The 23491-nt window shown below is 40.5% G+C and overlaps 1 protein-coding gene across 6 annotated transcripts in view; it reads left to right on the forward strand.

Annotated features, from left to right (window-relative positions):
• Positions 1-23491, forward strand: part of LOC109622416 (A disintegrin and metalloproteinase with thrombospondin motifs 9) — a 692060-nt gene that overhangs the window by 654884 nt on the left and 13685 nt on the right. For all 6 annotated transcript variants that reach the window (XM_029871581.2, XM_029871589.2, XM_029871593.2 and 3 more), the window contains exon 10: positions 7697-7849. In XM_029871581.2, coding sequence (XP_029727441.2) covers positions 7697-7849 — 153 coding nt within the window. The remainder of the gene's footprint in view (positions 1-7696; positions 7850-23491) is intronic.

The following is a 23491-nucleotide window of genomic DNA, read 5'->3' on the forward strand; positions in this document are numbered from 1 at the left end:
GCAACCAGTTGGCCTTCACGCTTGTTTCTGTTGATGGTTTATTGCGGCCCTTCTCCATGAATATGTTTGCATCAATTTCTTCTAAGTTACAGGGTGATCTCGTAGAAACTTCCTCGTAGATGCCCAGTGGTCTAGAGCTTGCCATCCTTCCTCAAAACGGCCAGGCATTCAGAAAACAGCACGTCGATGCCGTCCCTGTTCAACTCCTTCACCGACATCATGTTTTCACGCAACTCTGGAACGTAGAGTACGTCCTTGATGTTGAAGAATACCGCCTTGTTGTTGCTTGCGTTGATTTGTCCGATCTGCTTGGCAACCATAACTTCTTTTTTCTTGCCTACTTGTATTTCCACTTCTCTTCGCATTTTCTTCAAATTGGCAAGTTCTTTGCAACGTTTGCACCAGTCATGAAACTGACGGCATCTTTTTTCGCTGATCCGGCTTCCTGGATACAATTAACTCTTTCCATGTGTCTGCGACGTCCGCATTTGTGACATTTACCGTCGAACTTTTGGAGCCTTTCGCAATCACCAGAAACGCGGGCAACGGAATCCCCCTCTCAATCGGAACGCTTCCTTGCTTTTGCCAACAGACGCTGCTTGGCGAGGTTCAAATTCAAATCTTCCTCTGTGGCGTTCTCCATGGCCGTAAGCTATCTCCAATTTGGTTTCTTTTTCTCGAACGATTTCGAGATAACTTACCAGCAATGTCTAGAAGTTCCGGTCCATCTCTTCGAATTTCATCCTTCTGCTTCCACTGGCGTTGCCAATTTTGTTAAAACATCCAGCTCCAGTTTTGGAAATCTGCTTCGCTTCCACGCACCAATGGGATGTTGAAGCATAGATCCTTCGCGATAATGCCCATAACCTATTGAAGAAACAAACAGAAACTTAAAAAAGGGAAACTCGCGGTTGAAAAATAACGGAACAGAAGTTTTATTTAAGAGCGTTAGTGCGCTGCCATAGTTACGCGTTTGCGGGCGCGAACGCGTTTCGATCAAAGGAATGCCTCTTATTGATATTCTGCTTCGTGGGTATCACATACGCGCACGCTTTGCTTGACGCGACACTTTGGTAGCGCCCTTAAAGCTGCACGAAGTGCGAATACAGAAGAAACATGTTTGTTTACTTTCACAAACAGTTAATGTATTTTGCTAAATGGTACCTAGCAACTATACGTTCCAGGGGAGCAACGGCTTATTCCAGGGGAGCAACGGCTTCTGTTCCAGCAAATAATACATTCAAATTGAAACATTATATGCTCTACGATAAATTGTGATGTGCATCAAATTTTACGTTTCCGGTGTAATGTGGGATAGGAAACCGAAAGTATTTACAAATAAAAAAACAACAGTATGGAACGAGCTCACTCTGTCGTTAATGGACTGCGATTCGCCTCTGACGCAGCGAACAAAAAAAAGGAGGAAATCATACGTGCTAACCGCTATGTTAATCATATCATAATTCTACTATGCTCCAGGAACTGTTGAAAATTGCTGAAGGGAAACCTTCCTCGGTGACTTCACCAAGGAAGACACCGAGAAACTCAACAATGCATCATGTTGGTCTATATGTGATGAATGATTAAAAATACACAAAACTACAAAAACTCTTCAAATTTTGTATACAAATTCCGACCCCATTTCAGTTTGAGTTTCAATCATACCAGAACTATTAAGTCATATATTAGATTCTCAAGTCAAACGCAATTTAGAGTAATTACAATTAAGCTCACCCAAACGATCACCACCGATAGAAAACACTCCCCATCGGTAAACATGAATACAATTGTTCGCTCGATTTGAACGTCTATTCCGAATCCATTTATGACGTCCTAAAATTATAGACTCCACCATACGTAATCGCATCAACGAACGATTGTGAATAGGGCCAACATTTATATCTATTCCTCTCAATTTCGCAAATCATTCCATCCATCATCATCATCGGGAGGCAACAATCAAAACGAAGTCCATCAAATCAATCCAAATCGTCCGAAGCATATCATTAGCGAGTTCGCGCGGTGAATCATTCCTTTCCTGTCCAAATCGTCCGTAAAGATTCAATTTGAACTCGTCTGAGTTATGGTCATGACCCATTTTTTTTCCGGAGCGAGGTGTGCACTTTGCGAACTTCGCCTAGCTTTGTTATGCGTTGCAGTTCTTCGGTTCACCTACACTGCAACAATTCGCTGCGGTAATTTTGCAGTATTTCATGCGTCAAAAACGGTCACACCGAACGACAAAATCGGTCACATCGAGTAGTGACGAAAGAATTCTTATACAATTTCAAAAGGTTGACCTGTCGCGCGCCGTTCCAGCTTTCGCGCGATCAAAAGCACTTTGACGACCGTACAATTTTCGCTTAATCTTCCTCTGTTTGTTGTAGGTATACCTAGATTGTGGACCAACAAACAACTGACGACAGCATCCATCATCAGCCGGGTTCTTCTGTTTTCCCAAAATGGGCATCCTACGACGATGCAAAGCCGATGAACGACGATAATTGCTTTGCCATTCCAAGCAAGAGCCAAGCGCATGCGACTATCGATCGGTTGACCGTCGTCATGGTTGCGTTGATGACTGCAAAACCTATCGATTACGATAATTTGACATCACGATGACCGTTTTCTGTTGAGAAGCACTTTGTAAGCGCGGCTGCTGGTTTTTAATTCTTGGAGGTGATGGATTTTCCGCAACTGGAGATCGATTAACTTCACATCAATGCCATATCACTGTCAAATTATTTAGTAATAGAATTGGCTGAGAAGTTTTTGGCGGAATTCAGTGCAAAATTACATTTTTAGTATTTAAATAATATTGCATCAAGTATGGTCACCTGGTCGCGACAGTACATGTCTAGACCTAAACCATTTTGATTCTTCGTCGAGTTCGTCCGAAAGCTTTCGCATCCACAGCAATTCCAGGCATACCTCGAGCCTCCTGGCCAGAGAACCTCAATGCAGGTTTTCCTGCGAATGTCTAAACTTATCAGCCCACCGCTGAACTTGGTCAGGAATCCGGAGATGGATTTTAGGTCTCATCCATCTCCAAATGAATCAGCATCGGCGAAGCCTCACAGATCTTCGTTTCCGAACCCCAGATGGAGGCACCAATCGTTAGTCGATTTGAGGTACCTCAAGACCCGCTTCGGTATAGTTCCTGTTGCTTGTCTCTAACAGTTTTTTGCCGGGCAGCGATGTTCTGGGGCAGATGTACAGACGTGAGATGATCGCGACATAGAACAAACTGTCCACTAAGCAGCGCCACGGTGCGATTCGTTAGTAGACAGCACTTCCTTCTCCATTTACTTCACATAAGTAAATAGTGCCGAATGGAATTTTGTCGTTTTTGAGTCCAAACCGTTCCACGATCTTTCCAATGTACCCGGCTTTATTCAAGGAGTTGTGTCCATCTTGCTGTAGATATGGATTCCAGGAAAAAGTTGTAGTTCTCCCAGAAATTTGAACTGCTTCGCCAGTGCCTTATCGCTTCGAGTCTCGTTTCAAATAACAGCACATCAACATCTCGACAACGTGTATCAGTATCTAGCTACGCTTACCGTTTTACTCCTTCACATAAAGGTGGCAGTGACACCAGCTCTCACGTTAAGTGCTCTCCAAACGCTTTTTTTCTTTCTCCGGACATTGGATTGCTTCGGTGTAGCTCCCTGTTTAATCTGTGATTCAATATTCACAGTCGCTTCGTCTTTACAGTTAGTGAACTCCTATCAGGTATCAGAAGGCCGGCTTCAGAGACACGTTATCCTCCATTTGGGAGTGGATCTTGATCTTGATCTAAGTCTGTACCACCGACAATAATATCGTATCCGTCACCATAGTCATCTCCACTTTCACCGGGACCAGTGATCTCTTTTGCTGATGTACTCACTACTCACTGGACTGCTGTTTCAATTGGAACTCAAGCATATTCTCATCCAGAATAATTTCGGCGGGCTCTACCGTAGTATAGAGACCGCTACTATCACGAACAACTTCCGCTTACTTGAGACTATTGCTGAGCTATTTGGCATTACCTTTGACAGTCGTACGTATCCGCCGCAGCTTTGAAGACCACCGCATTGCTCCGTTCGTGTTTGCGGACTGGTTGCACGTTTCTCAACGCCTTCTTTTTGCCAACCGTAATCCACAGGTCCACAGCATAAAAATCACAATGCAGGCTAGTTAGGGACTGTCCATAAACCACGTGGTCATTTTTTTGGGACTTCTCAAACCCCCCCGCGTGGTCATTTGTCCATACAATTTTTTTTATTCGTCCATACAAAATGCTCATTGGCCGAACCCCCCCCCCCCCCCCCCTCATGACCACGTGGTTTATGGACAGCCCCTTACCTATGTAAACATCAATTCGACGTAAACATGTGACGTCGTTCTTATCGTTAATCAAATTGATATGTGGTACTAGATCATCTTGTTCACGCCTATGAACGATTTGAATTACGTCAGATTTCCGGAATGTATCACCTTTAAAATGTGGTACACCGTGCACAGGTCCTCCGTCCCTTGGTTCGGTTGATCCGGTTCGGCTGGCTTCCGGTGCTTGGTTTCCCTGACCCTCACGCATTTCGCAACCACTTCGGATTTCTTCTTCAGCAAGTACACTTTACAGTACCTTGGAATGTATCCGATAATGGTTAGACAATTTCGTTTACCGTAATCCGGGGTAACTTCTTCTTCTTCTTGGCGTAACGTCCTCACTGGGACAAAGCCTGCTTCTCAGCTTAGTGTTCTATGAGCACTTCCACAGTTATTAACTGAGAGCTTCCTCTGCCAATGACCATTTTGCATGTGTATATCGTGTGGCAGGCACGAAGATACTCTATGCCCAAGGAAGTCAAGGAAATTTCCTTTACGAAAAGATCCTGGACCGACCGGGAATCGAACCCGTCACCCTCAGCATGGTCATGCTGAATACCCGTGCGTTTACCGCCTCGGCTATATGGGCCGGGGTAACATTGATCAGAATTCTAGATCTTCCTTGAATAATTCTCTTGTTAAAGCAAACGTTGCACGTTTTATATTTTTAAAACAAGTACTGGCCCTCTGAGTATGTGTTAAGCAACTCGAAAAAGTATTGTGAAACTTTAAAACATGTTTAAATAAACTTTTTATTCTAAATTTTGATTTTGCAGATTTGGGGTAACATTGATCACCTAAGTGAACAATGTTCGTTTGTGTAGAAAATACCCTTATTTACTTGATTTGAGGTCGCTGATTTCAAATATGTATGTTGTCCAAATTCTTACAAATTATGTACTTTTTGAGTTATTTTAAAATTAAAATCCCCCAAACCGCGAATAACGCCTAAAGGTAGGCAATTGCTTAAGGAATTGATAGCCATCTTTAAATAAATCGTATATTTTATTGAAAAAGAGCATTTTCGTACAAGTTTCGTTTATTGAATCCAAATCTAGAATATCATATTGAAAGTATACAGTGATTTCTAGCCTCATATCGTATCTAGTATTCAAGCATGAATGTTTGACAATGTATCTCATTGCGTTACGAAACACAGTAAAGGAAAAATCGAGTTATTTCAATGTTTATGACATTCAATTTTCATGAATTACATGTCATTTGATAGGTAAATAATAGCAGATTACGAAATACCATTCAAGATCAGAAACTGATTAAATTACAAATGCTTGTTTGAACATTTTATGAGGTTGGTCAAGCCGATCAATGTTACCCCGCTGATCAAAGATACCCCGTTTTACGGTACTTCTTATAGACGGAGCTTCCACCGATCCGCACAAGTCCGTATGTGCGAGCGCCTTCGAAAGAAATTTTAATTCCTTGGGGAAAGGCATACAGATGCTTCTCTTCTTGCAGCAGCATTCGCAGAATTTGTCATCACGTCGCATTGACTAATCTTCAATCAATTGACCAGGTTTCGCTTCTCCATTTGCATGATGGCGTTGGGATCACTGTGCCCAAGCTTTCAATGCCACTCGTACTTGTAGTCCTTCGGATAGTTTCCATCAGCCGGGTGGATGACTTCGCTGGGTTGCTTCAGGTAGTATGGGGTTCATTTGAGCGTTACCATTGCAGCAGATTGTTTACCATTTAACCATTGCATTGATATCGAAAATAACAGTTACGTTATTCTACGTTAGTGACGGAACAGATAAGAGGTTCCATTGCCAACATGAGTGTGCACAACGCTTTAAACAGCCTCATCTCAATTTACTTACTCGTGTTATCGTATTTAGCTCTGGATCACGCCGGGATCTTCTCCTTCAATAATCGGTTTCTTTTCGTGGGGCAGCTTCAAGTGCCTGATTTCGCTCTGGCACAATTCCAGGAACAATCCCGGCTCACGACGATGTGACTTGTTGCGCCCAAGTCCGCAATCCAATGCTTGGCTCCATTTGCAGTTTCGCATCCGCAGACTAAAATCTCAAACGAAACGATGCTTCCCTCTCCCGGTGTAGGCTTCCTCGCTTTTGCTGACCTCGCTTCTTGTTGTTTCTCAAGGTGGCATTCATTCTGAATGTGGCCCACTTTCTTGTAGTATTAGTAGTAGGCCTGCGACTTCTTATTGTTCCCTGACCCAACTTTCATTGCGAAATGCAAACCGCAGCCTTGCTTCTTCGCTGCTTCACCCAGAAGTTTCCGCTTGAGAAGCTCTAGGGTTATTTCGTCATCCGAACGGCTTTCCGGGACGATAGTCAGGGTGTCGCATAAGGTGCACAGGCTTTTCTGGATCATCGTAACCATGAGATTTTCCTCCAGCTGCTGCACGGAGTTCACCAGACTGAAAGCTAGTTGCGAACTTGAAACGTTTGTCGTAGATTCGCGTCAACAACAAAACCTTCGACGTGAGACTGACATTGTGGTGGTGTTAAGATTTTGCAGACCAAATCGGCTTTCGTCCATTTTGTTTCCAAAATCTTCAGCTTATCCTCGCACGCCCATAACCTGTAGGAAATGGCAGTGGGAATAAACAACATTTGATTTGATTAGTAACCTGAAGAAAATGTATTTGTACTAATATAAAATGATTGCTTTGGTTGATTTAAAATTAATTTTCACCGTTATACAGAAGTTTCTTTTACATTCTGATTTTTGACTGTACATTGAATGAAAAGCTCACTTAAGGGGTCCGTTAAAAGGTTTAATCAAATAATAACAGAAATTCATTCTCGAATTTTCAAAGGATGATTGCATTAAGTGATTTTTTAAGTGTTCTTCAAAGTTGTTCTAGAAATTCTGTCTAGAAATATGTATTTTGTCTCAAGATTGGTAGATTCAGATGCTTTTCCATAACTGTCACCAAGAAATCTGCTAGAAATTCTGCAACAGAAATTATAATAATTTGCTTGCCAACATTAATCAAAACTCACTTCAAATTAAAAATTCATTTAAAATTTTTCCAGAAATTTCTGAAAAGAGAATTCTGTCTGAAATTTTTCTATCGTTGGTGTGTTCGACTGTTTTACGTAACTGTTTCGTGATGGCTTGTCAGTCTTGACAAAAATAAAACACTATTTATGGACAAAATAACATAAATAGTGTTTTATTTTTGTCAAGACTGGCAAGCCACCATGAAATTTTTCTAGGCACTCTGCTAGTTTTCATCGTGAATTTCTACCAACTCCTTTTGAAACGATGAAGTAACAAAAAAACCTTCCTCAAACTTAAACATCAATCTTTCGTTTCATTTGTCCCATTCCAGATTAAGCATGCCCCACGACGACGACGTCCGATGCGCTCCCTACCGAGGCGAAGGCACCGGCAAGCAGAACATCATGTCCCGAATGCTGGACCAGAACACCCATCCCTGGTCGTGGTCCAACTGCTCCCGCCACTTTGTCACCGAGTACCTAGAGTAAGTACCCGATCGATCGAATTCCACAAAATCCCCAGCAAAAATTAGGTCAATCTATTTGCGGCTATGATTAATGTTTATGCCCCTTCAAATGGCTCCCACATTCGGACAGTCCTCGGACGGACGGGCGGCTACGGACACACACGTGTGTGAGCATTCGCTCCGGGTGTGCCCGATCCGAACAAAGTAAGAGCCCCAGTAGAGCCGCTGTCGACGCTCTCCGGGTGTTCAAAATAGCCGGATCATGCGTGTTTGAGCATTAATCCCCACGAATTCCCTTCCTCTCTTCACCTTCTTCTAGTCTCTTCGGCCCTGTCCAGATCTTAAAACGTTGATAAATTATGATATCGAAATCATCGATCATAAGCGATTGAGGATTTTCGAACTGTGCGATACATACTTACTAGGCATGGATGGCTTAGTTAGCCAGTGGATGCTTTGCCTTACCAGCTAATGATCTTGCTAATTCCATCGCTATATACCGGAATCAGTTGTGTTTGGTTTGAAGTTTAGGGAGAAATTTGAATGGTCCACGAAATGAACTTATGTTCTGCTCAGTACAGAAAAAATATGATAATTTGTACTCATCTATGTGCGATCAATTCTGGCGTATGATATTCCAGATCCTAACTGTTAATTCGTCATTTCTTCCAGTGCTTATCTACTCAAGTAACAATTTGGAGACCAATTGGCTTTTAGGAGTTTGTAACAACCGTCATAAAGCTAATATGATTGTTTTACCTTTATGATTGCGTTTAGCCTCATAGAATCTATTTAACTTACGAATGTTTCTTGGGCTTCAGTCCTTATCGAACCAGTTCATCGACTCTGCTGTATCCAACTGATGGTGACCTCCTTTGCGACGTTGTAGTCCTCATGAAGGGCCCAGCAGAGTTCACCTTCGACCGTTAACTCTGGCCCGAGAATCTACGCGTACTCAAAGACTGACTACCAAACAGTTGATACGTGATGTCCGCGTCCTATGGCTTCAGTATGGAATACTATGGAATCCACAACAATACTCAATAACGCCTGGCCGCTTAAATCCTTGTATTGCATCTCCGATGTTCTGTAAGCATTGATAATAACAAGAAAAATAATAAATGCAGAAATTCACTTTGAACAACATTCTTAATGAAATGTTTTACCTTCTCACGAATGGTACATATTGCTATGAGTAGGTATGAATCACAAATTTCCCACCAATCATTCCAAATCAACACGGGAAAAGGAAAACGCACAGTGCCAATTTATGATTGGAAATATTTAATTAATGAAATTATATCTCCATCGCCGAAACTCCACCTACCCACCCCTGGCGAAACCGCATAAAGACAGAGGCAAACCTCTGGGAATTGGAAGTTGTTATTGCCATTATATTCCCACTCAGCCATTATATTCCCAGTCAGTCCCTCTACGAATCATCACAAAAAAGGACGGGATACAGCATACCGCGAGATGATTACCGATTCAATTTAATGTTTTAATCCGCACGCACCACATGCTGAGTGCACCACCAACGCCGCCACCACCGCGAAGCTGCACGGAAAGAGCGAGCGGTCACTTCCACAGTCCAGTCGTCGACATCAAGCAGAGATGATTAGTTTTGTCGGATGCGTCGGAAGAACGAGCTGAACGAAGCGATAAAAACGTTGAACGTTGACGAACTGACGAGTGTGCGGGTTTTGGGAAGTCGTGAAACATTTCATGGGAAATTTTTTTTACCGGCAGGATCATTATAAAGGTCAATTTCTTACTTTCGGAGGTGAAATTGCTGCGCTGCAGGAGGATTCGATTTTTTTGGTCATTCAAGTTACATGTATTCTTTTGTTGCATTTCACCGAATGATTGCTTCATAATTCGGCGATTATGAGCATTACTGTGCGCCAGTTCATTCAATCAATGGGATTTTTTTTTACCTACTCAATACGCTGAGGAATGAATTGTCTCAGAACAGAAGAGTTCAGTAGTCGTTTCCTCCGTTAGCCTGGTAAACCTCAATACCTACGACTTCTTTGCCATTCATGTGGTCATCGAAGTACTTCTGTCACCTAATGTCCTTCGGTCAAAAGGCTTCCGTTCTAATCCCTGCACATTTCGGCCCACAGTACGAAGCCGTTGCAAGATGCGTTGTTGAGCTTCTGGTAGAGCTTGCGTGTTTCTCGACAACGGCGTAGCAGCTTCCAGACGGTGTTGTTTTTGTCCTGAAAGTGGCAGGTCTGCTACCTTTACTTCTGTTTCTATCTATGTACGTTCTGTAGAATTCCATACTGCAGCATTATCGCCTACGCTGCGTTCTTCTCCTCCAAAATCTCGAACAATTCGTTCCATAGACTCCGTTCCTCGTGCTCGACGTTGCTATCGGGATGCGTCTCCATCAGTACTCATTTGTGCACATGAGTTGTTCATGACTTACTCTACAAAAACTACCATCACAAAACCAATATCAAACACCGCAGGGGGTCGACCAATTCAGATGCCAATAAACCGAGCTGCAGTAAATCGATTATTTTTATGATTATCGCCTGATGAGTAAAAAAAGCACTAATTTGCACAGTTTCGAACGTCTTTATTTACGCCGCCACGGAATCAGGACTGAACCACCTACACACGCCTACCGTTACGAATTGAGTTTCGGTGGTTTGAACTGGTGGGTGACTGTAACTGCACCCAGCCAGTGTGAAATCAATCAGTCAAACGCCCCAAAACGGGACCCATTCAACAAAAAAAAAGCAACGAGAAACAAAGACGCGCGATTTTTATGAATGAAGAAATTGACACCTCCCAAACTCAAGCCCACGAAGAATCGTACAGTCGTAAAGTGACGGTTCTTTACTCCGATAATGATGTGAACGAGGAATTGCACCTCCAAACCGGAGGCACAGACAAACATACGCATCGCTAGAATCACAATGCTAATCCTCCTGTGTTTCGCAAAGCGTCCACTAGTTGGCGGTAGTGAGCAAATATCAAATAGGAACATATACAATTCGAGCGTCGCGAACCAACGGTTTGCGATCTAGAGAGCATTGGAACTAGGTAACCATTGAAAAACAAACGAGGGAAAATGAGTAGAATGAGACGTCTGTTGGTCTGTGCTGGAGGCATCGCGACAGCGAAGGTTTCGTCTTGTACACGCTGCTAATCGCCGGGGAAGCCTACGCGACTGCATTTCAGTTGCATCATTGACGAGCACCGGATTTGCTCGAGGAGTAAGCGTCAGCGCTTTTTGTGCAACCTTAGAATGCACAAGATGTCTCTTCAGGGCCGGATCTAAGGGGGGGCCGGGGGGGCCCGGGCCCCGGGCCCCCACATTTTAGGGGCCCCCACAAAAACCTTTTTTGGTTGCTAACATTAGCTTTATTATTCATATTGCTCAAGTACTGTTCAAAAATAAGGAAAAACATTTTTGGTCATCTCTCCGAGGGGCCTTCACATCCGCTCGGGCCCCGGGCCCCCACAATCCTTAATCCGGGTCTGTGTCTCTTAGAGTAAGAGTATACGGTAAAAATCCCTCAACTATTCAACATCCCAATCAACATGATCAGAAATGCATTTCCTTTGAATTCGCGATGCTGTCAGTGTTGATTAAAAATCCCTCAACTATTCAACATCCCAATCAACATGATCAGAAATGCATTTCCTTTGAATTCGCGATGCTGTCAGTGTTGATTTGACACACCGGAGAAATAAACAGAAAATCACTTCGATTTGCACTACTGTAGCAGTACGATCCAAAATGAAAAGCTGTTGGTCTGATAATGACTGATTAGGGCATGAAAGTAAATATAGATGACAGGTGGTAGAAAGTGTTCTGCTTTGATTCACACCTCTCTAACAGATGTGAAGTAGTTTAGTGGTAGAGCAGATAGTTATGACTCTCAAAGTCCTGGTATCGAATCTGGGTGCGGGGCACACTTTTTTTTTTTTTAATTTTTGTTTTGAAATCAAAATATTCTCAATAACGAATTGAAGTGAAGTTCCATTAATATTGAAGGGGCATTGGATGTTCTTTTCCAATTGATGTTCAATTGATATCGAATGTATCAAACAGTAGTGCGAATCCAATGCCAATCAGTTTATATCAGCGTACAGATTATTTATCGTGTACCTTCAAACAATCAGCGCATTAGGATGCGGTGTGTTTTTCTGTACAGTGGTAACCTGATTTTGTCAGCCTTTTTGATAAAAAATAAATGTTTTACACAATCCTTAGCTAATTTTCGCACTTACAAAAAACCCTACCTTACAAAAAATATGAAGGTCCAATACAAAAAGTGTAACATAGGGGGAGGGGGCTGGTTGAAAAAGGTTGATTTTTGCGTGACATAATTTGTGTATTATTAGGCGTGCAAATTTTGCTCCTTTCTAAAAATTCCTGCAGGAATGTTTACTGGGATTGCTTTAGAAATTAATGCAAATATTTATGCTGTAGACTTCTTTCAGGAACTGCTGCTAGAAGGGATTTTATCCAGTTTTTATTTCAGAGAATCCACCATAAATTCTTCTTCGGTTTCCTCGTATTGGATACCATTGACGAATTAGTGGTGAGATTCCTGAGATGTTGGTGTTCCTCCGAGAATTCCAACAGGATTGCATGGGAGAGATTTGTCGAATCACCCCTTGTTGCTGTTTGTACTGGGCGGTTGCCCAGCTGTCAAAAGGTGATCAAAAAATCTCTTTCAAATTGTTTTTAGGTACCAAAATAAAGTTCTAAAAATCAGAAAAAAAAATCATAGTGGCCCAGAAAAAGATGCTCTTTCATATAAAATCAAAAAATCAATACATTTTTCATATCTTCCTGTGATAACCTCCACAAGTTTTTGTTGGGATTCCTAGGATTTTTTCTAGAATTTGTTGCTGGTATTCCGGCAGAACCTTTCCATGAATCCCTCTTAGCATTTCTTCAGAAATTCCTACAGGATTTTTTCTAGAAATTCACACGAAGATCCTTCTAGAGAATACTTTACAAAAAATCTGTATTGATGCCTTCACTTATTTTTCCATGAATTACTCAAACAATTTATCCAGAATTTCTCTATAGATTTCCCTACAAGCCTCCATTCAAGTATTTTCCGTGAGTTCCCTTTGAGATCAGCATTCCCACGTAACATTCCTACAGAAACATCTCTTAGTTTTTTTTTGTTTTTTTTTTCGGAATTCCGGAATTGGCTTCTTTAACGGTGTTGAGATAATTCGATATTCTTAATCTGCATGTCAAACTGAGGCAAAATCCAAATTTTCATGAATTTTGGAGTTCGGGAACCCATTTTAAAATCAATTTGAAGTTTGTATGGGAGCGATTTGTCGAATCACCCCTCGTCGCAGTTTGTACTGGACGGAGCTGTCAAACAGTTGCCCAGCTGTCAAAAAGTGATTTCAAAAAATCTTTTTGAAATTGAATTTAGGCACCTAAATAAAGTTCTAAAAATCTGAAAAAAATCATAGTGACTCAGAAAAAGGTGCCTTTCGTATAAAATCGAAAAATCAATACATTTTTCAAAATTTAAAAACCCAATTGCTGAATAAGAAATTCTCCAGGAGTTCATGCTAGAATTCTTCAAGCCATTTCTTATGGTATTCCTCCGGATTTATACAGATATTCCCCCAGATCTATTTTCAGGAATTCCTCCGTGGATGTCTTCAGGAATTTCACAAGGATTTTTTCAGAGGCTTCATTGAGAATAACTCCATCTGGAATCCTAACAGGGATTTTTTCAGAGACTTCAACAAGAATTTATCCAGGAGTTCCTCTAGGGATGCTTCTAGAGATTTCATCGAAGTTTGCAATGGGGATTCCTTCAGAAATTACTCAAAGTAGTCATCCGGGAACTCCTCCCGAGATTTCTACAGAAATTGCTTACGGGATTCCTTTAGGCACCCTACACACTACTCAAACGGTTTGACCAACATTGACTCCGCCCCCAGGTTGGTGGTTGAGTTTGTGCTATGTTTGACCGTGTGTGATGCTGTTTGGCCCGAGCAGAAGGGAATAGCAACAGCATAATAACATATGTTATTTTGGAAAAATAACTGAGAAGCGGAAAGAGTTATTTTCATGTTATTTACATAACATATCCTGTTATAAACTTGTCTGTCATAAGCGGCAAAATAACAAAAGTTATAAGGAAAAAATGTTCCTGGAAGACCTGTTTAATGACATGTTTTGTTAGTTTCAATAACAACTTAATAACAGCGAATTTATAAAATATTTCAATAACAAATTTTGATATGAATACGTTATTGATAACAATCTGAAAACATTTTTTTTTACATTTTTGACGAAAATGTGTTGTTCGTCGTTGAATTCCACCAGTTGATCCAAAATGTTTCATAAAATGGCTAACACTCTATTACACTCTCTATTTTCGTATTCATACCTAACTGAAACTGGGACAAAAAACAGGTATACTTTTCAAAGTGCTTATAAAACAAAAGGCTGATAAGTTGGCACTGTCACAGTTAAAACGTAATGTCAGTAAGAAGAGCAACTGATGACAAAATAATATTTTCTCTTACAGTTCCTCACGGAATGCTGTGAACAACGAAAATCTCGAATGGTGTAGTTTTGATTGCAAAGCTAGTTATGTTGTAATATTAATGATCAAATATTTGTGCAGTCACAATGACACAATAATAACTGAACTTATGCTACAACAAAACATGTTATTGAAATTATACCAAGAACACGATCATAACAAAAAAAGATTGCCCAATAGAAAATACTATGGAACGGTGATGACTTAATAAGTTAATAATAACAAACCGAGATATAATAACAAATTTTGTGATTCCGTTGTTATTGTTTTGATATTTTCCTCTGCTCGGGGACGAACCGATCTGGCAGTTCGTCAAACCGGTTTGACGGTTGATGGTTTGGTTGGCAAAAATCAAACCAGTTTGATTTTACTCAAACCAACGGTGGGCGGAGTCAATGTTTGACGAACCGATCGTACCGTGTGTAGTGTTGCTGCACAAACATAGTGCGATTTCAAATGGGAGAAGAGATTGGTGCAACCTCAGTGACATGTTGGTGCAACACGATTTGGCAGTTCGTCATACGGTTGCAGAAACATAAGCTGGTTCGACGAACCAGGGGGCGGTGGCAATGTTGGTCGAACGGTTTGAGTGGTGTGTAGGGTGCCTTAGGAATTCAATTTCGTCCTGCAATTCCTCGGAGATTTTCTCCAGGAATTTTTCCACGGACTGCTCCAGAAGCTCATCCTGGGATTTCATATAGGATTTCTCCAGTGATTCCCCTTGGCATGTATAGAGGGTGATTTAAGCATTCTTTCACAGAGGATTCTCAAATGATTTTTGAAGAGGTTAATATATGAATTTTTCCAGGGATTCCTTTAAGAACTATATACATACTGTTCTGAAAGAAGGATATCCTATAGATTGTTTGCTTTTCAACTGTTTTGTTTATTTTAGGTCATTGTGTTTAGCTTATCATGCCCTATGAAAATTTACCGTTATAAAGTTGATTATTATACATAAGAGTCCAATGAAAGACTAATGATTGGACTTCCAATCGTCGCAAAAACCTTTTCCCGCTTTTTCGCGCGGGCGCCATTCCCAGCGGTAGATGCCGGGCGCTATGCGTTAAAAATTCACGCGTTTCACAAACGAAAAAGACTAATAACTAACCAGCCAAACGGCAATCGCGGGCTCCATATGTCAATTGGTCAGTATATTTTGTGACGAGCCGCGCTGATGCCTGCTCGCTCGTTCAGGCTTTTTGTTACCATAGGTCGTTGAAGACGTCGTTTTACGACGATTTAGTTACCATTTTTGCAACGGAACGATGAAGCGGGCCGGGGTAGTAAAAATCATTGACGAATTTATGACAGCAGATTGTGTAAATGATAACTCTAAACATGGGGGGCCGTCCAATAAACTTCTGGTGGTAAGAATGAATTCACACAGTCGCATCAATCGTAAAATATTGCTTAAAAGTGCGAACGTATCGAATGGCCCACTGTGACTGACTGCGACTAATTGAAAGCGAAAACATTCCCGACTGAAAAAAGATGAGATAAATTATTAGATTCCAAAAGATGCAAGAATACGATGGGCAGGACATGTCACAAAAATGCCAAATAACAATATGCAGAATTATTATACTGTTCGCAAGAGTAGCGAATGCTTTAATACCTCAGACAGACATGTGATACGAGTGTGATTCCTGTAGAACGGTACGCAGTGTCAAGAAAATTCTAACAAGACTGATTTGAACTGAGAGAATTTTCAGTGTGGTACTCATTTCAAGCGCAATTGTACAGTGATTCTTGTATCACATGTGTGTCATAAGTATAAGACGACGTGGGGCACAGTAAAAAAAGGTGGACAAAGATGTAGGGACGAAACGTAAAAAGGATAAATGGTCGAAAGACATTCCAGCTTTTGCCGTTTCTGACCGACAATCGAATTTCAGCCTTCGGCAAACGCAATTCGAGAAAAATTGTGAAGTCGTAGGGTATGTGTTCCATCATTAATCTCATGCTCCCATGTTCATCCTATTCGAAAACAAGCAATTACGGCACCGATTGATTCCGTTCTTCTTGTTTTCATGGGTGCTCACTTCTAACAAAAAATACAAAAATAAGAAACAAAACAAATAGCGCTTATATCCTTTGTTTTTCGTAGGATGAAAATGGGAGCCACATGCTTAAGAAGGGAACCAATACCCTATTAAGTGGAGTAAAATTCAAACGAGAAATTTTGCGAAATTATTTGATTTCTAGTGGTGGATATTGCTAGTCTACATCTTTTTGCTTCCATCTGATGAATCATTGCACAGTGGGAAAAAATAGGTATAAAACGCGAATAAATTCAATATCTCTGCTCGGACTGGATGGATTCGAATGAATTTTTGACACAAACTGCAAAAACCTCTACAGTTTCAGATAAAAAGGGTGTCATTCGCCGCACGATGCTGAACATCGGTGTATTGAGCTCGTTTTACCCCGCGCTCTCTTTTTCACACCTTTTTGAGAAAATCCTCATCTATTCCCGACTAGCGTGCAAAATAAATGACTTATTTAACTCGTATTTGTGTAGAAACTTCCATTGTATCGGAAATTTGACATAAGATTGCTCCTTCTCTTGTCGATTGCATTCCACTCCGGGCGGAGATGCATGTGAAAATTTAAAGAAATAGGGAATATCGGGGTTATTTGAAGATATTTCAATTTTTAAGGCCTTGCGGTGAGCTAAACCAGCTCCATTTGATACTATGGAAGTTTTAACACAAACACGAATCAAATAAATCATTTATTTTGCACATCAGGACTTTACCAAAAAGGTAAAAAAGAGAGCGGCGAATGACCCCATCCTTATCCGAAACTGTAGATTTTTTTGCAGTTTGTGTCAAAATTTCATTCAAATCCATCCACTCCGAGCAGAGATATTAAATGTATTCGCGTTTTATACCTATTTTTTCCCATTGTGCATTGGCTAAGGTAAGTTGGAATATCGATAATTATCGGCAGTTTTCCAGGTGATGACGGAAATTAACGCATATGACGAAGTAGATTTCTACCCTAATTAACCTAATATCATTGTTGTAATGATGTTGAAATAAGAAAATTTAATGGAATGAATCAGACGTAAATACAAAAGAAGCATTAGGCAATGCACTTAAAAATTTCAGAGATTCCAAACAAAATAGAATGCTGGAATTAAATTAAAAACAGACAACTTTGACAATTTTCTTCAAATTTAGCAACTTTTTCACGCACATATGAACTAAAAACTGCCACAGACCAAAGTTACTAGATATCAATTTACTGTCGAGTTTGTCATCGTTTTCTGTTCGTGTGACCTTTGTCTGGGCACATTTTGCCGAGTACCTACTACATTTATACGTACCGGCAGGAACGCATTAATATGAATATTCATTGTTCTAGGTCGTGGATTTTGTTTTCCGCTTTGGGTGCTGCCAATACTTGATAATTCCCTCGAGGAAAGTCATAAAAATTTTTACCGTCATCATCCGGAGCCGAGATTGTTTATTTTTGCTGGTGACGACGGTGCTTCCTATTGAAATAATGATCAGCCAATGCGATGGTAACGACTGCCACTTGTTGATCATTATGAGGCCACCCGAGTATTTCAAGAGTATTTTAGAAAATGCGCATTTTTACTAAGTTTATGAGACAAAATGATCTTTTGTGACAGGTGGCATGTGGAAATTTATACATGCGGTGGGATATATCATAAGTTTAACTTATTTAGAACAATGACCGCAAGAAATGGAGAGTTCACAGATCTATTGAGAAGGCAGAGGAGTTGATTTACATCGACTGCGATCAAATATGACAACGTCAATGCAACCTAGAATTCTTACTCAATTATCTGGCAACCAATTAAATCATTAACTGAAAACCTCGACGCATATAATTATGAAACAAAGGAGTTCATGGGAAATTATTAAGCCAACTTCGTCGACGGCCGGTCGACAATGGACCGGATCTTCATCGAACGCTAACAGGGTGTCTACTCATACCCGAGGAAAAAATCCTGAGTTTTTCAGATTTTCTAGGGAAATTCTGAAAGTTTATAATTAAAAAATCACCTAAATTTTCTAAAAGTATATGTTTTTCAAAAACTGGATAAAAATATCCCAAAAAATATTTCTGAGAGTTGTTCCAAGGATTTCTACTTTTCTGGATTCCCGCAGAAGTTTTTCACAAGATATCTGGTAGAATATCTCCCGATATTTCTTGCAGAGGTTTTTCGTTATGCTTTCAGAGTTTCCTGCTGGATTCCTCCTAAAGATCTATCCAAAATAAATCCAACTTCCTGCATGATAGCTTTCTAACAGTTCATCTCGGGGTTCTTACAGATAGTTTTCCGGTATCTCTCTTGGATCTTGGATTGAAGGTTTTCAGAGTTGTTTCATGCATGTGCTTAATATTTATTTCCTTACGGTATTACTCTTAGAGCTTTTTTCCGAGATGTCTCATTTTTTGTCAGGATTTTTTTCTATTGTTCTTATTGAGATTTCTTCAATAGGACTTAATGGAGTTTCGAAGGAATTCACCGAATATTTCTCCGGGAATTCCTTATAAAGATTTTCGTTTGTCAGGAGGCATTCTGAGGAAAACCTGTGGAAAAATCCCAGAATTCTTGGGAGTACCTATTAAAGAGTTAAATGAGTATCCAGAATTTCGGGTCAATTTTCAGTAAAGATTCCGGGAAGAGCTCTGGGAATAATGCATAATCTCAGGTGGATCACTGCAAGAAATCCGGTACATCTAAGAGGAAAATCCTGCCTGTGAAAGAAATCACGGGAAGAATTCAATGAGAAATATCAACAATAACTTCGGTAAAATTCCCAGAAGGCATTTCGGAAAAAAATCTTAGGAGAAAGCCCAGGGTGAATTCAGAAAAACTCTGAGAGCCATCGCAGAACCAAAACCAGAAGGAATCTTCTCCAGAAGAAACTCCAGGAAAAATCTCAAGTAAAACTTCAAAATAAACCCTGCGAGAACTTTTAAGAAATATTCCAGCTGAAAACCCGGAAGGAACTCTATAAGAAAGCTCACAGAAATTTCTTCAAGAAATTACAGAAAAAGCTTCGGAAGTAATCTCGGGAGGAACTCTACAGAAAATTCGTGAAAACTCCTTAAGAAATAGGGTGGGGCGGGGCAAGATGGGTCGCCTAAGGATGGATCACCATAACTTTGTAAATACAAATCGTATTGGTTTGTATTCGTCCGCTACTCTTTAATACACTAGTTAGCTATGCTAAAAGTCCATTAAAAGTTCATTAAATACAAAATATGATGTTAAACAAGCAGTTTTAAAAAGTGATCGATTTTGCGCCGTGAAAAAAGTGCGGGGCAAGATGGGTTACATTTTAAGTAATTCACATTTTCTCAACGAAAAACGTCAAAATATAAGATTTGTTCCGCATTCATATATGCTCCATATCCACACTGAGTAAACAAGACCTACTAGTAAACATTTTAGAAAATTTATTTGGAATATAAAAAACTTTACGACTTGAGTGGTCCTATGGCGACTTGAAAATCGATGTTTTCACTAAAAAATTATCATAATTTTATGTTATAATTTTGAGCGTTCATTCCGCTTGATTGAAGTTATTTATGAGATAGTCTTGTAATAAAAATTAATAACTTTTGAATGCTTCAAAAATACGTTCAAAACTGAAGGTGACCCATCTTGCCCCGCGGCCGTTTATATGGAGATTATATGGAATGTATCGCATAAGAAAAATGGCTAAAAACCATTTTATTTTTTATTTCCAATGCGAATGAATAATTTTTCATTCAATACCCCAAACTTTTGTATATTCATGCTGGTCATCTAACAAAATTATTAACATAATCAAAATATGCGTAATGCGCCCAAAAATGGCACTGACCCATCTTGCCCCGCGACCCAGCTTGCCCCGCCCCACCCTACTTGAAGGAACTCTAGTAAAAATCCCAGGAATAACTCCTGTAGCAATTCTGAGAGAAATTCTGATCTGATGGGGAAGTCCCAAGAGGAACATCGCCAAGATGAATCCCAAAATAAATTCTATGCGTAATTCCGCGACAACTTCTAAAATTTATCTCGATAAAAATTCTTATAGAGAATTCATAATAAATTCTGGTGAAAATCCTACAAAAATTTCTTTGAAAAAAACCGGCAAAAATATTCCGCAAGGGGCTCTGGGAGCAATACCGGGAAAAAATTCTGGAAGGAAATGTTGTAGCATCCCAGTGAAAAACTCAAGAAGACATCGGTCAGAATTCAGGAATCCTGGAAAAAAATCAAAAAGGAATACCAAAAAAATGGCGGGCAAAATACGGAAGGAATCTTGTAAGAAATCCTGGGACGCATTCCAGAAGGTATTTCTAAAGTAGTTCCAGAAAGAAACCCTGATAAAACTTCTGAAAAAATCTCTGTAGTGGATTCTTTTGATGAATTTGCAGCATCATAACATTATCGTCGGCTTTTGCTTTTTTATTTAACTTGCTTTGCGAATAGTCATTCAGAGAAATTCTAAACGTCTTCAAGAAATCTCAAGCTACCTGCAGCATTGCGGGAAAAATGATTGTTTTGACTGTTTGTTCTTACAAACAGGTGTCCAGCCTTTTGGCCGAAAGCCGTTTGGCCGAATGCCATCTAAACCGAAAGGGTCGTTTGGCCGAATTATGATCAAATGAATTCAGAGATGAGGACGAACTTCGGGTAATATTCTAGCTGCCAATATGATCATCAGAAATATTTCATTCTTTTAATCATAGGCTATTCTTTCTAGTTTTAGCATTGAGAAATCAGTTGGCGTTGAAACTAGCAAAAGTTCATGTTTGAACGAAGAAAACACTACATACTCGAAAACTTTTTTATTCATTCCAACCATTCAGTAATCACTATAGATTCTTATTTTAAGTAGATCTACAAGTAGTAGAGCTCGCTACTTTTTATTCAGATTTGGTCGTATTTTTATTCAAGTAAAATTTCAAGTAAAAATTTCATGGGTACCCACGATATTGCACGGATTCCAGGTTTTTCCCTGTTAAATAAAATTGTCTGAGGATTCCTGGTTTTCCAGGGTTTTCAAGGCAGTAGACACACTTGCTAAATGCTCATGATACGCTGGAGCCGTTCGAACGCAGACTGATCTTCGTTGATCTTTGCCTTTCGGTTTATTTGCCAGCAGTTGTTGCGGGCCTCGTACCACTTGCCTCCCCTAGGTGCGCGTTCATTCATTTATGTAAACTTGCACCAGAAACAGATAGAAAGAAGATTGTTGACACTTGTCACTGGATTGTTGGCGTAGGAATAGCGGCCTCGGTGCTGTGGTGATAAGCTTAGTTTCCTCTCACCCCAGTCGGTCTAGGTTCAATCCTAGTCGACGCCATCGATATTACCGTCTACCCCCGTTGGTTTGAACGGCACCTCATGCAAACCATCGGGGTTCATTTTTTAATTTGAACTTCTAGTAACCCTGTGGGCATCGAAAAACACACTGATGGCAACCCTTTTTGCTGTTTTGTTTTGATTCTGCGTTCCGTTTCACCCCGTTCCATGAGCAAAATGACGTTTGAACCATTTTTAGTTTGAACGATGTACAGATTAGAGGGGGTCAAATTAAAAAGTGTTCAGATTGGATGAGGTCAAACCAACGGGGGTAGACGGTACTGATCACGTTTTCCATTGGATAGGAAGTAAAGCCTATTGTGCTTATTCTACGAGTGGAGTGACGTGACCTAGTTCAACTCACATATCGTTGTGAGAAATCTCGACTCGAATACGGTGACTCGCCAATTGGGTTTTTAAATTTAAAAAAAACTGTATTATTTTTTTGATTTTATACGAAAGAGCACCTTTTTCTGAACCACTATGATTTTTTCAGATTTTAAGAACTTTATTTTGATACCTAAAATCAATTTCAAAGCGATTTTTCGAAATCACCTTTTGACAGCTGGACAACTGTTTGGCAGCTCCGCCCAGTACAAAATGCAACGAGGGGTGATTCGACAAATCGCTCCCATACAAACTTCAAATTGATTTTTAAATAGGTACCCGGGCACCAAAATTCATAAAAATTTGGATTCCGGCTCAGTTTGGCATGCAGATTCAGAATATGGAATTATCTCAATACCGCTAAAGAAGCCAATTGATTTACACGGTGAGTCACTGCATTCGAGTCAAGATTTCTGACCTCGATATACGAGTCGAGCTCGGTCACGTCACCCCACTCATAGAATGAGCACTAATGAATTCCAAAGTACCTGTGCCTCAAATGCCGTTCCTCCAAAAAAATCTTACTCAAGAAAAGCACGTCATAAAAGTTCCGTTATTCGTTACGTTCCAATGCATCTGATGGACGCGAGGATGCCGCACATTCCTCTATGGTTCAATATTTCCCTCTTGAAGCAGACCGCCAAATTCTTCCCCGGGCAAGCACTTTTTCAGCACTTGCTGCCACCCATAAATTCCGCTTCAGGAGATTGTCACCTCACTGCCATATAGCTTCGCAACCTCTGTCTAAGGGCTCGGCATCAGACTTTCAACCAAAATGAATCTCATCCCATATGTGCCTTTCGCGGTGCAGCGATGCACCACAGGACAATGCTCATAATCGCATCAGTTCATCAGAAAGTGAGGTGTGCGACTTCGGGGACGGCCCCAAAAAAAATAAGAACTTCAACATGAAAGACCTTGCCGCCATGCCATCGCACCGTCGTCGCCGGATCATCATGTTCTGCACAAGGCGTAATTGATTTTGATAAAAGCTGTCCCCTCAATCACTCGGTTGCCGTACAGGCAGCAGGACACACATGCGGTGAAATTAATGCAACTTGATGGAGTGCATTAATTTTTCCGCAGCAATCTGAGCGTGAAACACGCGAGCTGGGTCATCACGTTTCGGGATTCTGTTCTGCTTCCATGGTTCCCTACATGGCGATGATGTGGTCAGTGTTTGGTGAGTGACAGTTTCAGTTGAGCCGAGTCACGCGACTGTTCGCGTAAGTTCGTTGGCGAAAGTGGTGACTACCCGCCACCACCAGTTCCTTCGAAGGTAAATTATCTGGAGTTTGTTTTGCGGTGATCGTTATCAAAATGTTTTATGGGAGTTAAAAGATGCGCAATGCAACATTGAAGATTTATTGATAC

This window comes from Aedes albopictus, chromosome 3 (assembly GCF_035046485.1).
Source record: "Aedes albopictus strain Foshan chromosome 3, AalbF5, whole genome shotgun sequence".
Lineage (NCBI taxonomy): Eukaryota > Metazoa > Arthropoda > Insecta > Diptera > Culicidae > Aedes > Aedes albopictus.